This window comes from Heteronotia binoei, chromosome 15 (genome assembly GCF_032191835.1).
Source record: "Heteronotia binoei isolate CCM8104 ecotype False Entrance Well chromosome 15, APGP_CSIRO_Hbin_v1, whole genome shotgun sequence".
In the NCBI taxonomy this organism is placed as follows: domain Eukaryota; kingdom Metazoa; phylum Chordata; class Lepidosauria; order Squamata; family Gekkonidae; genus Heteronotia; species Heteronotia binoei.
In genome coordinates, this window is record NC_083237.1 from 62,244,881 (window position 1) to 62,261,657 (window position 16,777).

The 16,777-nt window shown below is 48.8% G+C and overlaps 1 protein-coding gene across 1 annotated transcript in view; it reads right to left on the reverse strand.

Moving 5' to 3' along the window:
- The window catches only part of ZNF385C (zinc finger protein 385C), a 321,307-nt gene that overhangs the window by 175,628 nt on the left and 128,902 nt on the right, over positions 1-16,777 (reverse strand). The window contains exon 3 of the mRNA XM_060256192.1: positions 2,415-2,666. Coding sequence (XP_060112175.1) covers positions 2,415-2,664 — 250 coding nt within the window. The 5' untranslated portion in view covers positions 2,665-2,666. The remainder of the gene's footprint in view (positions 1-2,414; positions 2,667-16,777) is intronic.

Below are 16,777 nucleotides of genomic sequence, written 5' to 3' on the forward strand. Positions count from 1 at the left end.
GACTGGATGGGACATTGGCCTGATCCAACATGGCTTCTCTCATGTTCTTATGTGACACAGAGTGTTGGACTGGATGGGCCATTGGCCTGATCCAACAGGCCTTTTCTTATGTTCTTCTGTGACACAGAATGTTGCACTGGATGGGCCATTGGCCTGATCCAACAGGGCTTCTCTTATGTTCTTATGTGACACAGAGTGTTGGACTGGATGGGCCATTGGCCTGATCCAACATGGCTTCTCTCATGTTCTTATGTGACACAGAGTGTTGGACTGGATGGGCCATTGGCCTGATCCAACATGGCTTCTCTCATGTTCTTCTGTGACACAGAATGTTGCACTGGATGGGCCATTGGCCTGATCCAACAGGGCTTCTCTTATGTTCTTATGTGACACAGAGTGTTGGACTGGATGGGCCATTGGCCTGATCCAACATGGCTTCTCTTATGTTCGTAACAGAGCAGAGAGGCCAAGGCCTTAATAAGAACACCAGAATAGCCCTGCTGGATCAGACCAACAATCCATCTAGTTCAGTATCCTCTCTCACACTGTGGCCAACCAGTTCCTCTAGAGACCCAACAACAGGGCATAGAAGCCAAGGCCTTTCCCTAATGTTGCCTCCTGGGCTCTTAGTGCCTCTGAATGTGTAGGTTTCCCTCAGTCACCATGGCTAGGAGCCACTGGTAGACTGATCCTCCATGAATCTATCTAATTCCTCTTTACAGCTCGTTCCTGTAGCCATCCCCTTGCAGCAGATTCCACATTTGAATCACTCTCTGCGCAAGGTAGTATTTTCTTTTGTCTGTCCTGAACCTACTGCCCATAGGAAAGGTGCTCCAACACCCTAATCATCGTGGCTGCCCTTTTCTGTACTTTTTCCAGCACTGCAGCGTCCAATAAAAGGTTCACGAGCTAAAATGTTTGCATAATAATAATAATAATAATAATAATAATAATAATTTTTATTTCTATCCCGCCCTCCCCACCTCGGCAGGCTCAGGGCGGCTAACAACATTTTATAAAAACATGCAGTGGTTAAAAAGCCTTTAAATTTAACAATATAAAACAGTAAACACTAACTTAACAGCATTAAAACAATCTAGTAAGTACAAGGCATAGGGAAGGAAGGAGAAAGAATGTGCCTTTCAAATCGTCGTTGTTAATTGAACCTGTTTAATCGCCCATCCTGGTCGAGGCCCGGCTCTGGGTGATGTACAACAGATAAAACAATACAAATCAATAAAATTCCAATTACATTTCAAAAAGTTGAGCCACTAAAACTGCAAAAACCCATGACGGCATCCTTCTAGTTATCCACAATCAGTTTCAAGCAGAGGAAAGGTGGATTTAGAGGTTGAATTTGCGGCTTCACAGGAAATGTCGAGAAAACTCACTGAAAATGTCGAGAGAGTATGCGATTGCAATAAAAAAGGCCAACGCCATGCTGGGAATTATTAGGAAGGGAACTGAAAACAAAGCCAGTAGCATAATCGATGGTGCGGCCTCATTTGGAATACTGTGTACAGTTCTGGTCATCGCACCTCAAAAAGGTTATTATAGCATTTGGAAAAGTCCAGAAAAGGGCATCTAGAATGATTAAAGGGTTGGAACACTTTCCCTGTGAAGAAAGGTTAAAACACTTGGGGTTGTTTAGCTTGGAGAAATGTTGACTGAGGGGTGACATGATAGAGGTTTATGAGATTATGCATGGGATAGAGAAGGTAGAGAAAGAAGTACTTTTCTCCCTTTCTCACAATACAAGAACTCGTGGGCATTCAATGAAATTGCTGAGCAGTCAGGTTAGGACAGATAAAAGGAAGTACTTCTTCACCCAAAGGGTGATTAACACATAGAATTCACTGCCACAGGAGATGGCGGCAGCTACAAGCATACACAGCTTCAAGAGGATAAGCATATGGAGCAGAGGTCCATCAGTGGCTATTAGCCACAACATATTGATGGAACTCTCTGTCTGGGGCAGTGATGCTCTGTATTCTGGGTGCTTGGGGGGGGAGCACAGTGGGAGGGCTTCTAGTGTCCTGGCCCCACTGGTGGACCTCCTGATGGCACTTGGGTTGGGTTTTTTTAGCCACTGTGTGACACAGAGTGTTGGACTGGATGGGCCACTGGCAGCTTCTCTTATGTTCTTAAAGCTGGATTTTGAGGAAGGATGTGAAGGGAATGGGAGAGAAGTAACACCATCTCGGTGTTTTGGGAGAGGGCCTGAGCTAACAGCAGAACAAGCAAGAAAGCGGGAAAGAAGCCATCCAAAGAAGCTGGAGATCCTCGGACAGGTGAAATCAGTGATGACGACCACACAGAAAAATGCAACACCACGTCCACGTCACCCCCTGGGCCTGTTGCGACCCTTTTTGCTGTTTGTGACCACTTTGTATGTCCCCTGGGGGGGGCCTTACCTTGGCTGGTCAAAATTCTGCCTTTGCTGAGCTGTTTGAGGCGCTTCTGGTGGGATTTGCCATTGTAGTGAATCTGAGCCTGGACGGCTGAGTTGAGCTGAATATTGCACACCTCACACAGGGTGAACGTCGGGTGCTTCTTCTCCCTCTTGGTGCGCTGCTCCGGTGGACATCCTAGGCCGGAGTCCCCTGCCAGACTTCCGCAAGTGCCGCTCCCGGGAGGGTGGGATGGGCTCAAGGGCCGCTTCATCCCTACAAGGAAGAGGAGGAGGAGAAGAACGGATCAGGGGATCTTCCCCGTTGATTCGTCCCCACCTCCCCAAATGAATCAAGCACATCGATCAAAATCATCGAAGGAAATTCGCAGACAATTCATCCCGCGGCCTCTAGATGGAGCGAATCGCCTTTGCTTTCACATCCACGCTGCAGTTTTAATTCGACCGATTCAACATCAAGGAAACCAAGAATGACGGCGTTTATTTCACATTAATATTTTTTGTATTAATTTTTTGAAATAAACAATATCAGTATTAATATGTGTATACAATTAGTTAATCTTATAAAAAAACAACGTATAAACTAGCACAAATACTTACATACCAATAATAAAATATCGAGGAAGGATATTAAGTTACATAAATGTAACCAGGTATGCTAACCGTTGTCTATTCAAGAAGAGAGGTCAAAATTAATATAAAATTAGAATCGAGGCAATAAATCCTGTAACAAGATACAATCAACCCGGTCCATCAAGATACAATCAGTTGTTTTGATTTGACCAGCGTCACTGACATTCTCTTTGCTGCACAACAAAAGTTTAAGACAACTCTTACAAGGGAAGTGGGCAGGTGTGTGTGTGTGTGTGTGGAGGTTCTGGGAGAAAGCACGGACCATCGGGCCTATGTTCACACAGTCAGGGATTTGCCACTTGACGCTTCTATTTTTCATTTATTGACATGTCCAAGCAGCAAATCAAAACTTCTAGACTGGCAAAAAAGAGAAAAATCAGCTACCTCCATTAGTACCAGGAACTCTCCCTCATACTGCAGCATGTGAGATAATACAAAACAACCGCCGCCAGACAGTTATTTGTGGCTGAGTAGTGTTCACACCTCCCGAAAGAACTGCTTGTGAATGGCCAGGGCTTCTTTTGTAGCAGGAACTCCTTTGCGTATTAGGTGACACCCCCCCCCCCCCGATGTAGCCAATCCTCCAGGAGCTTACAGGGCTCTTCTTTGCAGGGCCTACTGTAATCTCTTGGAAGACTGGCTCCATCAGGGAGGTGTCGCCTAATATGCAAAGGAGTTCCTGCTACAAAAAAAAAGCCCTGTGAATGACAATGAAAGCCAACAAGAAAATTAGGCTGAAACACCCTGCAGTTCTGATGGTGACCTAGCCTCAGATCGCAAAGCATGGAGGCACACCATCCACCAGGCTGTCTCTTCCTTTGAGAACGCACGCATAGCTGGTCTTGAGGACAAAAGGAGATCGAGGAAGAATCGCACTGCTACAGCACCAACCCCAAATCAGACTTTTCCCTGCAGCCACTGTGGCTGGATCTGCTTGTCCCGCATTGGTCTTGTCAGCCACCAGCGAGCCTGCAGCAGACGTGGACTACTGCACCCTTCTTAAATCCTCGTTCGCGAAGTCAAGCTGAGAGAGAGAGAGAGAGAACATACAGGCAGGCCTCGGATTCAGTGGGAACTCACAGGAGCACAGCTCCTGAACCTTCCTCACAGTTCCACCTCCTCCTTCCCACCTCGTCCATTGAATAGTAGGTGCAGCTGCGTAACAACCCCTGGATGAGCTCCACCACCTTTTTTCCCCCTACAAAACGACCCTTGAATACAGGGGTTGAGAACTGGTATTGCACAGTGGCTGATAGCATGAACGGTGTTCCCTCTAAGCTGAGTTAGTGCGCGCTAGCTCACAGTTTTTTAACCTCCGGCTCACACATTTTTGTCTTAGCTCAGGAAAAACGGCCCCAGAGCAAACTCATTGATGCGGCAGCTCACAACTTGAATGCCAGGAGTTCACAAAGTAGAATTTTTGCTCACAAGATCCCATAGCTTAGAGAGAGTATTGGAACTGAGTGTCAGTTTTAATCTCCCCCTGAGCCCTTAGGTGGTAATATAGTACAATTCACAACTACAATGGGAAGATACCACCAGCATGCCTTAAAGGGGTGCTGCAACGATCACTGCAAAGGGGGAGGATTTATACCCCACCCTTCACTCAAAGCCTCAGAGGGGTTTACATTCTCCTTCCCTTCCTCTTCCCACAACAGATGTCCTGCGAGGAGGTGGGGCTGAGAGAGCTCTGAGAGAACTGGGACCCACGGTCACCCAGCTGGCTGCATGCGGAGGCGGAGTGAGGAATCAAGTCACTCTGACAGAACTCTGGAGTGGATCTCCGAAGTCGGAGAGGCCCCATCTTGTACGAATGCACAAAGAAACCGCTCTTAACCACTATATCACCCTAGCTCAATTCATTTAAATGAAGTCATTTAAATGCTCCAGAATGTCCTATATAAACGCCAAGTGTTATTTTAATTATGCCCAGGTAATCGCTTCTGGATCCGAGGCAGGCATCCTTCAGCTGATCCCATCTCTGGAGCCACTTCAAATTGAGAGCCATTTCATGCATAAATAGCCATCAGACAGTTTAGTGAAGAGGCACAGACTGGCACCTTTCTGCCCAACGCATTTTCAGTGAAGAGCACATTCCACTCCAAGGGTTGTTTTGTAGAAAAATAGGTGGAAGCTCTTTAGAAGAAGAATTGCAGATTTGTACCCTGCCCTTCTCCCTGAATCAGAGACTCAGAGCGGCTTACAATCTCCTATATCTTCTCCCCCCACAAGACACACCCTGTGAAGTGGGGGCAGATTTATACCCCGCACTTCTCTTTGAATCAGAGACTCAGAGTGGCTTACAATCTCCTATATCTTCTCCCCTCACAACAGACACCCTGTGAAGTGGGGGCAGATTTATACCCTGCCCTTCTCCCTGAATCAGAGACTCAGAGCGGCTTACAATCTCCTATATCTTTTCCCCCCACAAGACACACCCTGTGAAGTGGGGGCAGATTTATACCCCGCCCTTCTCTCTGAATCAGACTCAGAGCGGCTCACAATCTCCTATATCTTCTCCCCTCACAACAGATACCCTGTGAAGTGGGGGCAGATTTATACCCTGCCCTTCTCTCTGAATCAGACTCAGAGCAGCTCACAATCTCCTATATCTTCTCCCCTCACAACAGACACCCTGTGAGGTGGGGGCAGATTTATACCCCGCCCTTCTCCCTGAATCAGAGACTCCAAGCGGCTTACAATCTCCTATATCTTCTCCCCCCACAACAAACACTCTGTGAGGTAGGTGGGGCTGAGCGGGCTCTCACAGCAGCTGCCCTTTCAAGGACAACCTCTGCCAGAGCTATGGCTGACCCAAGGCCATTCCAGCAGCTGCAAGTTGAGGAGTGGGGAATCAAACCCGGTTCTCCCAGATAAGAGTCCACAGATTTAGCCGCTACACCAAACTGGCTCTCTAGCATAACTCATTAACATATGCTGCCCCCCCAGCCAAAAGCAACCCGATGCAAGAAAGAAGAGCCATGGGTGAGAAAGGCCTGCTTGGGCTCGCTAGAGATCCAACCAGCCCAAGCAAGCCTTGCTCGCCTGGGGCTCTCCAGGACTGCCCCTCTCCCCGTCAAAAGGCCACTAATTCCCGCCCCCCTGGTGCCCCAAATCACATAAGAAGTGGAGAAAGGGTGGCGTGGGCTTCTCCAGGGGTTAATAAGGGCTGCTGGGGGCATGGCAAAGCCCCTGGTGGCTGGCTGGCTGCCGGCTCTCCTAATCCAGGGATCGTTATGCAGCTGCACCTACTATTCAATGGACAAGGTAGGTTGGGAGGAAGAGGGGGAGCCCTCAGAAAGGTTCAGGAGCTGCACTCCTGTGAGCTCCTGCTGAATCTGAGGCCTCTTCCACTCTGACAGAACTCTGGAGTGGATCTCAGAAATCAGAGAGGCTTCCTCTTGCACGAATGCACAAAGAAACCTATCAATGTGGTCTTCTGTGTTCATGCTCAAGGATTCTTGATTCCTTAAAGGAGATTTTTTTTTTTAACTAGTCCCTTTGGGTGCTGGGAATCTTCAGCTGGGGGATGCAGATTCGGGCGACCCATGCCAGAAAGCCTCGAGAGGTTTGGCAAAATAATCATTCGTCCACTAAACTGACGAAAAGCGTGACAAACAAGTTAAAAGTCCGCCAACGTCCTCCCGGATCCAAGGCTCGTCAGCTTTCTCTTCCACCCTGCCAAGAGTTCTGACGACCTCCGACCCCAGCGTGCTACGCCTGCTACTGAGTTTCCGGAACATATAACTGTTTTCCCACGGGTGACTGGGTTATTTTTAATATTAGCAGAAATTAAAATTGGAAAGTTATCTGGACAAAATCCCTCCAAAAGGCCAGTGCCCTCTAAATAAAGGACCCGCGGCCACCCGAATTAGCTTGGCTCGCCGCTGCAGCTCCGGTTACCGCATTTTAAATAACTGTTCTGTGCCGTGGATGCTCTCGTCTCATTCACTTAATCCTCTCCGCTGCTCATCCCGTCCTCCCGGGATACAAGAGCCTGCAATTAAACGATTTGTCGTTCTCCCCAAACAGGTCACTGGCCGCTGTTCTCATTCGGGCAGGAGAGAGTGCCTCCCTAGTCCACAAAGAAGAACTGTATCTTGGCCAATGTTCCCTCAAAGCTGCAGAGTCTCGTGAGCAAAAATTCTACTTTGTGAGCTCCTGGTATTAAAGTTGGGAGCTACTGGAATTAAAGTCATGAGCGGCTGCAAAAATTAGTGTGCTCTGGGGTCATCCTTCCTGAGCTGAGACAAAAATCTGTGAGCTAGCTCAGGCTGACTCAGCTTAGAAGGAACACTGATCTTGACCACTAAAACTTTCCCATGAGACCACTCAGCTGTCGTACTCTGCTCAAGACGTGGATCTGGCCAATTATTCCAGAAGAAGATAGAAGAAGATATTGGATTTATATCCCGCCCTCCACTCTGAAGAGTCGCAGAGCGGCTCACAATTTCCTTTACCTTCCTCCCCCACAACAGACACCCTGTGAGGTAGATGAAGATATTGGATTTATACCCCGCCCTCCACTCCAAAGAGTCTCAGAGCGGCTCACAATCTCCTTTCCCTTCCTCCCCCACAACAGACACCCTGTGAGGTAGATGAAGATATTGGATTTATATCCCGCCCTCCACTCCCAAGAGTCTCAGAGCGGCTCACAATCTCCTTTACCTTCCTCCCCCACAACAGACGCCCTGTGAGGTAGATGAAGATACTGGATTTATATCCCGCCCTCCACTCCGAAGAGTCTCAGAGCGGATCACAATCTCCTTTACCTTCCTCCCTCACAACAGACACCCTGTGAGGTGGGTGGGGCTGGAGAGGGCTCTCACAGCAGCTGCCCTTTCAAGGACAACCTCTGCCAGAGCTATGGCTGACCCAAGGCCATTCCAGCAGCTGCAAGTGGAGGAGTGGAGAATCAAACCCGGTTCTCCCAGATAAGAGTCCGTGCCACTACACCAAACTGGCTCTCTTTGAAATAAAAGGTCAGAAGGAAGAGGAGAAATTCTGAGCCCTGCAAGCAATACTCCCTCTAAGCTGCAGGGTCTTTGCGTGCAAAAATTCTACTTTGTGAGCGACTGGCATTAAAGTTGTGAGCTACTGCATCAATTACTTGGCTCTAGAGCTTTTTTTGGGAGAAAAAGCCCAGCAGGAACTCATTTGCATATCAGGCCACACCCTCTGACATCACCAATGTTTCACGTGGGGCTTTTTGTAGAAAAAGCCCGGCGTGAACTTATTTGCCTATTAGACCACACCCCCTGACACTAAGCCAGCCGGAACTGTGTTCCTGCGCATTCCTGCTCAAACCCCCCCCCCCCTGCTTTGCTCCAAGGGCATTTTCCTTGAACTAAGACAAAAATGTGTGAGCCAAAGGCTAAAAAACTGTGAGCTAGCTCACACTAAGCTTAGGGGGAACACCGCCTGCAAGGTGTTTTCAGGGCCAGTCTCCAGGTCGGCAACTTACGAAATAGAGTCAGCACGGCCAGGACGAAAAAAACAGGTGGTCTCTATTTGGCCTCAGGGGTACTTGCAGAGAGCGCGACTGAATGGAATTGCGATAATGCAGCAAGCGGCTCCAAGGTCGATTTTCTCAAAGCAGTAACTGGACCTACTCCACATGTGCAGGGGCTAGGTGAGTTTCTTCAACAGTTACTGCAGGTCACTCTGCACGTGCTCAGAGGCACACTTTTCTTCCCCACCCTTTCACCGGGAGCCCCGGGCAGCTGTGATACTTTGAACAGGTGTTTTTTTTTGCGTGAGGCACCGGTGCCCAGACAAGACCTTAAGTGGCCTGTACTTAAGGTGGGGAGGGAGGGGATCTTCCACGAGCAGCTGTTACAGCAAGCGGCAAAATAGAAAGAGGCAGGGGGAGGGTGGACGGAAAGAAGGCACAGCGGGAGTGGATGATGGATGGGAAGAGATCCCTGACAGATGTCTAAATCTCTTTGAAATAAAAGAAGGTCAGAAGTCACGCTGAGGGTCAGCTCCAAAGACGCTTTGCGGCAATGACTTACAAGCACCCCCACTTCCAACTGCGCCTGTTCCGGCTGCTCCATTAAAAGGTGACCCCACCCCAATCCCTCTCCACATCAGCCAGTATCCTAATGCCCCCGTATAAATCGATGGTGCGGTCTCATTTGGAATACTGCGTGCAATTCTGGTCGCCGCACCTCAAAAAGGATATTATAGCATTGGGAAAAGTCCAGAAAAGGGCAACTAGAATGATTACAGGTTTGGAACACTTTCCCTATGAAGAAAGGTTAAAACGCTTGGGGCTCTTTAGTTTGGAGAAACGTCGACTGCGGGGTGACATGATAGAGGTTTACAAGATAATGCATGGGATGGAGAAAGTAGAGAAAGAAGTCCTTTTCTCCCTTTCTCACAAGACAAGAACTCGTGGGCATTCAATGAAATTACTGAGCAGTCGGGTTAGAACGGATAAAAGGAGGAACTTCTTCACCCAAAGGGTGATTAACCTGTGGAATTCACTGCCACAGGAGGTGGTGGCGGCTACAAGCATAGCCAGCTTCAAGAGGGGGTTAGATAAAAATATGGAGCAGAGGTCCATCAGTGGCTATTAGCCACAGTGTGTGTGTGTGTGTGTGTGTATATATATATATACCGCAGTATAATTGTATTTACTAGACTGGTTTTTATTTTAATGTTTTATTGTTCTATATTGTAATTCTAATGTTTTATTTATTATGGTGTGTTTTTATGGATTGTTGTTAGCCGCCCTGAGCCTGCCAAGGTGGGGGAGGGCGGGATATAAATGAAATTAATAAATAAATAAATAAAAATACAGAGTGTTGGACTGGATGGGCCATTGGCCTGATCCAACATGGCTTCTCTTATGTTCTTATGTTCTTAATGCAACAAAAAGCCAAGCAATAATGTTAATTAGGCTCTTTTACTGGATTTCTGTAAGGTCAGCGTAAGAAATTTTATCCAAACTTTTATTTATCCAAATGTGTCCTTTCCTTCCCCAGCCTCCATCAGCCGACCCACAGAAGTTGCACAGTGGACAAAGTGGAAGCAAAGAGAACCCTGCTGCCTCTCTGCCCAAAACGGGAGCATCATTAAGCATTTGCTTTTATTTATTTGTATCCTGGTTCCTCACCCCCACAAGGAGGCACGGTGCTAGGGGTTTTGCCACTCCCGGAAGACCCCTGCACCGTGTCACCGCCCAAGCTCCTTTTCAGATTGGTTTTTTTTTTTTTTTGCACACGCGGCACAATGACATCACTAATGACATTATCGAGCAGGGCGGCATGGAGGGAGAGAGCGACAGGTGGCGCACGAGTGTGCTGCCACGCTGTCGCTTTCCCCCTGCACCGCCTGCGCCTTCCAGTCGGGGAAGGGGCAAATGGTGTAAGGGGGCTCCTGGTGGTGCACCCAGGTGGGGTAGCGCTCCAGACAGCCGCCTACCTCACCTACTCCCACACGCCGGCCCTGCCCACAAGCTGGAACTGAAGCTTGCAGCTTTAAGTCGGATACAGGAAATAAAAACTTTTCAAGAAGAACCCTCCAAATTAGTTAAACTCTAGCTGAATTTCTTTTTTTTAAGTCTTGGTCTGACACCAACTGATCTTCAAGGAGGCTGCCAGGCGCAAAGGGGAACATTCCGGAGCTGGGGGGCATCCACTGAAAAGGCCCTGCCCATCGTATACTTGCTCCGACTTAGGATGGGCCTGAGATGCCAGGACAGGATCCAAGTGGCATAAACAACTTTAAATGGTGCAAGCCAGCACCTTGAAGTGTAACAGGACATCAGAAAACAGCCTAAAGTTTATCCTCCAGGCTCAGAATTTATTTGTCACCTGCAGTCCACCTCTGTTGGCGATCTTGCCATTGCAATTTGGGTAACTGGAATTTCCAAAATGTCTTCAAGAGCAATTCAGCCTCAGGATGTATCTTCACGTGGCCTCTCCTCCAGCTTGGCTTCTTAACTACCTTCCCCAACTGTTTTCCCTCCATGCGTTGTGCATCACATTTCAGGACCTGTTTTGACTTTTGGTGGTTTTTTTTTTTTTTTAAATGCACTTTGTCCCCTTTTGCAGCCTTAGCACTCCTCTGCCCCACTGACTTTTTCCGCGAACGGAACACTTTATTAGTGGCAACAATGAATGAGTTTGGCATCTTTCGTGTCAAACAAGAGAAAAGTGAAATCACTTTGTAGGCTTTAGTGACTAACCAGCAGCCACCGCACCAGGTAACTTGGGCAAAGAGTGACACAATTGTTGGTTGTGCATTCAAGCTGGGCGGGTTGCAAGCAGGGGGAAACCGGGGGGGGGGCGGAACCAGCCTGGGGCCCCTAAAGGTGTGGTGGGCATATACATTTATAATATGGCTAAGGTTAGCCCTGAAATGTACGCTCAGTTCTTGGGTAGAAGGGCAGGAAGAAGTTAAATGCCACAGTGTTACCTTGACCATGTGCAGAGAGCCTTCCTTCCCACCACTGACTACCTGCGATCCAGCCCCGCACCTTCTAAGATGGCAGCGTTCCCCGCGGTAGAGAAGGGGAGCGTGTCAGTACACGTATGCGCACTTTGAGTCACGGCATTTCTCTTTTTAGAAATGAAGCGCTGACATAAGCGGCCTGCGCAAACGCCCTGAAATGAAAATCACACTGCTAGAAAAATTGCACCCTTGATGAAGGGTGGGTTTTCCCCCATTTTCTTCCAGGCTCCCCGACACCGTGGAGAACTCTTTTCCCTCCTGCTTCCCCGGTTCGCTCTAACTTTCACCCAAACGCACACACTTTCCCTTGGAATAACAGACCGTCGGCAGGAGTTACAACCCCCCAGCCACACGGGGCTGCCAGTAAATCTGAAAACAGTAAGCGAGCTGTCAGAACGGTTCGGCTCCACCACCTCATTTATAATCCTTTAAGGTCAGTTTTATAGCTCTCATAATACAGTCCATAACCCGAGGTCTTTCTTCCTATTTTAATCTTAATAATGTCATAAAACACAACACTGCTGAAATTTTAAACAAAAAAAAAAAAGAGGAGGAGGGGGGGGGAGGGAATTAGAAGCAGCTGCACAGCGGAGACAAACGCCAGCAAGGATTTGGAACGGCGGGAATAAATCTGAAACGGGCCCCCGTTTACCAAAGAGACACAAGCGGTTAAGGGGGCAGAGGGAAGCGGCTCCCTCGGGCACCAATCCCCACTATTAAGAGGAAAGTAATTCTCAGTGGCTCAACAGGACGGTATTTTTAGAACCTTGGACAACTCCTTAACCACTAAGCGCATGCCTGAAAGGGTTTTTATTTAGTGGGCCTGGGATTAAAGGCCTATTCGCTCAAACTTTTCTCCGTTCTCCCTCCTCCCCGAATGCAAGCTGGTGTGTGTAATTCAGCAATTCTGTGATCGCGCCTCACATGTGCAGAAGCTGGTGTTTTGGGCGGAGGGGGTGGGGGTGGGGAATCTTTGCCTATCACAGCTTGGCTGCTTTTTGAAGAAAGCTCCAAGCCTTTAAGAGTGCGTAGGCAACGCCGGCTGAAATAATAGCCCCTGCCTCCGGCAAGACTTCCAGGTGTCAAAGGACTGGGTTTCTGTGATCCGCTCGGCTCTCTGCCCCCTCACACAATTCAAGCAGAATAGCTCTATCCATCATTTTTCCCCATGGCAACGGACAATGCCAACTCCATGTTCAGAAGTAGGGTAATTCCAGCACCCAAATGCCTAGGGACACCACTCTTCAGAGCCAGTCTGGTGTATTGGTTAAATGTGAGGACTCTTAAGTGGGAGAACCAGGTTTGATTCCCCACTCCTCCGCTTGCACCTGCTGGAATGGCTGTTGGGTCAGCCAGAGCTCTCTTATCTGGGAGAACCGGGTTTGATTCCCCACTCCTCCACTTGCACCTGCTGGAATGGCCTTGGGTCAGCCACAGCTCTCTTATCTGGGAGAACCGGGTTTGATTCCCCACTCCTCCACTTGCAGCTGCTGGAATGGCCTCAGGTCAGCCATAGCTCTCTTATCTGGGAGAACCAGGTTTGATTCCCCACTCCTCCACTTGCAGCTGCTGGAATGGCCGTTGGGTCAGCCATAGCTCTCTTATCTGGGAGAACCGGGTTTGATTCCCCACTCCTCCACTTGCACCTGCTGGAATGGCCTTGGGTCAGCCAGAGCTCTCTTATCTGGGAGAACCGGGTTTGATTCCCCACTCCTCCACTTGCAGCTGCTGGAATGGCCTTGGGTCAGCCAGAGCTCTCTTATCTGGGAGAACCGGGTTGGATTCCCCACTCCTCCGCTTGCAGCTGCTGGAATGGCCTCGGGTCGGCCATGGCTCTCGCAGGAGTTGTCCTCGAAAGGGCAGCTGCTGTGAGAGCCCTCTCAGCCCCACTCACCTCACAGGGTGTCTGTTGTGGGGGGAGAAGATATCGGAGATTGTAAGCCGCTCTGAGTCTCTGATGCAGAGAGAAGGGCGGAGTATAAATTTGCATTTCTTCTTCCTCATCGTCATCTTCCTCTTCTTCTTCTGGAACTTCTTCAAGGCATCTCACTGGTCACTGGCGGGGCCTTGGAGGCCAAGACCAAGAAAAGCCCCCTCCCCGCAAGTGCAGTAACATTTTAAGAGGCAAAATAATCTTTAAAAGAAGTTTGCTGTTTGTTCCACTGTCTCGTTAATGGCTCCGGTTTTTGGTATAAATATATACTTGCGTGTGAACTGAGACGCTCTGAGGAAGAGCAGTCGCAGAAACACATTTTGGACAAGGTAAGTCTGGTTGGGGACACCCACTTGAAGGCCTTTTTGGTAGCTGCCCCCATGAGTCTGGAACTTCCTTCTCAGAATCGGTTTTAGCCCCCCCCCCCCCCCCCCGCATCAGGGCAGTACTTCCGACATTCAACACTTAGTGGGCGATCCTCAGCAAAATTATTTGGAAGTAACTTCCATCTTATTCAACTTAGTCTTATCCCTTTATTCCAGAAAAGCTTCTTAGGCCTACGGCTGGAGCTCACACCCGCTGGGGAGTAGTCAGTTTCTAACGCCAATTTTCACAACAGACACCTTAGTTTGAAAGCAAAGCATGCTCTTATTCAATATAGCAATTATTATTATTATTGGGGGGGCAGCCCCTTCATATCTCCAGGATGGAAAACCACCGCCTACCCAAGATTGCCCTGTATGGCGAACTTTCCACCGGCCATCGAAATAGAGGGGTACCAAAGAAGAGGTACAAGGACTCCTTGAAGAAATCCCTTGGCACCTGTCGCATCAACCATCGCCAGTGGTCTGACCTAGCCTCAGATCGCAAAGCATGGAGGCACACCATCCACCAGGCTGTCTCTTCCTTTGAGAACGTATGCAGAGCTGGTCTTGAGGACAAAAGGAGATGGAGGAAGAATCGTACTGCTACAGCACCAACCCCAAATCAGACTTTTCCCTGCAGCCACTGTGGCCGGACCTGCCTGTCCTGCATTGGTCTTGTCAGCCACCAGCGAGCCTGCAGCAGACGTGGACTACTGCACCCTTCTTAAATCTTCGTTCGCGAAGTCAAGCCGAGAGAGATTAATTCATTATTCAGGGGCAGCCCCTTCATATGTTTTTAAAAGATACATTTTTCAAACCAAGGGCCCCAACCTTTTAAGCCTGTGGGCACCATCAGAATTCTTTCAGGCACCACGTGGTAGGCACAGCCACAAAATGGCTGCCTCTGTAGACGGAGTCAGCCACAAAATGGCTGCTACAGTTTACCTTCAAGCCACACAGTGAAAATCCTTGCTTCTTTTAAGGTTTTAAGCCTATATTATTCATTCTTACATTATGTAATTTTAGTAGGGTTTTTTTTCTTAATTTAGTGGAAGAACATTTTTAATAGATTGCTCCTGAGAAAGATTGCCAAAAATACACTGGGAATTTTTGCATTAACAGGAGATTCCACATTAGAAAACTCTTTTTTTCCCCCTCTTTGCATCACTTTATCTGGGGTTTTACCTTTTGCATCCATCTCTGCCGTGTGCTGAAGCGTCCCATCCCCCAACTGCCTGCCAGACCCAGCAATGCCAATTCTCAGGCTCTCCTATCAAGAGCTGCTAAGTGGAGTTTGCTGGCCCATGCCGAAGAGAAGAAACCAAATCTGACATCTCTGCTTCACCCAATTCAAGGCAGCATCTGTCAAAACTCATTTCGGTTTTGTTGACTTCCCCCCTTTTGAATCGACAGTTAAAAAAGAAAAAGAAAGTCAAGTAAAAACAGGTTTCTTACCTGTAACTGATGATCTTCGAGTGGTCATCTGTGCAGTCACACTGATGGGATTAGGCGCCTGCGCCGATCACGATCGGTAACTTCAAAAGCTGCGGATTTCCGCGCCCTAGGCCCGGCGCGCATGCGCACAGCCCCACTGCGCATGCTCACCGAGCCCGGGGCGGACATCCCGCCAGTTCCTTCTGACCGCTGCATAATCCAATGATGGACCGGCAGCAGAGGGGAAGGAGGGCGGGTAGTGTGACTGCACAGATGACCACTCGAAGATCATCAGTTACAGGTAAGAAACCTGTTTATCTTCTTCGTGGTCTCTGTGCATCACACTGATGGGAGACTAGCAAGCCAATGTCCTACCTGGAGGAGGGTGCTCCGGTTCATCAGTAAGACAGCGACTGCAGTACCGCCTGGCCCACCGAGGTGCCTTGATGCCATCTCAGGTCCAACGCATAGTGTTTCACGAAGGTATGCGGTGAAGACCACGTGGCTGCTGCACAAATGTCGCCCAGGGGCACTCCTTTCATAAAGGCTGCTGAAGTGGCCATCGCCCTCGTGGAGTGCGCTTTAATGGGGCCAGGCAAAGGTCTCTTATTTATCAAGTAACAGAGCTTTATGGTCTCTGAGATCTATTTTGAAATCCTCTGAGCTGAGGCCTTCTTTCCTTGAGATGCCCTGGCATAGGACAGAAAAAGTCTGGAGTCCTTACGGAAAGGTCCCATTCTGTATAGGTAGAAGGATAATGCCCTCTTGACATCAAGTGCATGGAGTCTGCGCTCCCCTTCCGTCGCAGGATTGGGGAAATACACCGGTAGGTATATTTCTTTATTTAAGTGGAATGAGGATATCACCTTGGGGAGGAATCTGATATCTGGCCTCAACCAGACACCTTCAGCACTAAAGCGTAAGTATGGGTTGTCACAGCGGAGAGCGGCTAGTTCCCCTACTCTCCTGGCCGACGTAATGGCTAAGAGAAAAGCTGTCTTCCACGTTAGCAACTGCAAAGGACATGACGCCATAGGTTCAAATGGTTTCCCCGATAAGGCGTGTAGGACTCCAGGGAGGTCCCAAGCGGGGGCTGGGACTCTTACTGCAGGGTACAGTCTGGCAAGTCCACGAAGGAACTTCTTAGAGTCTGGGTGTGAAAACACCGAGTGGCCTTCAATGCTTGCGTGATTGGCTGATATGGCAGCCAAGTATACCCTAGCTGATGACACTGCTAATCCCTTGTCGATAAGGGTGAGGATGAAATCTAACACCTTGGAAAGGCCCGCTGTAGCTGGGTTTGCTCCCTCCGATGAAGCAAACTCCACAAACTTAGACCACTTGTACTCATAGGACTTTCGTGTGGATAGTTTTCTACAGTTCAAGATAACGTCTTGCGCTCTGGCTGATAAAGGGGGAGTTATAGCCGCCACGCTGTTAATTACAGGTGCGGTGCATCGTGATGAGTCACCTTCCCTTGATGCGACACTAGCAGGTCCGCGGCTGGTGGGAACTGATGGTAAACCCCCTCGGATATGCGTA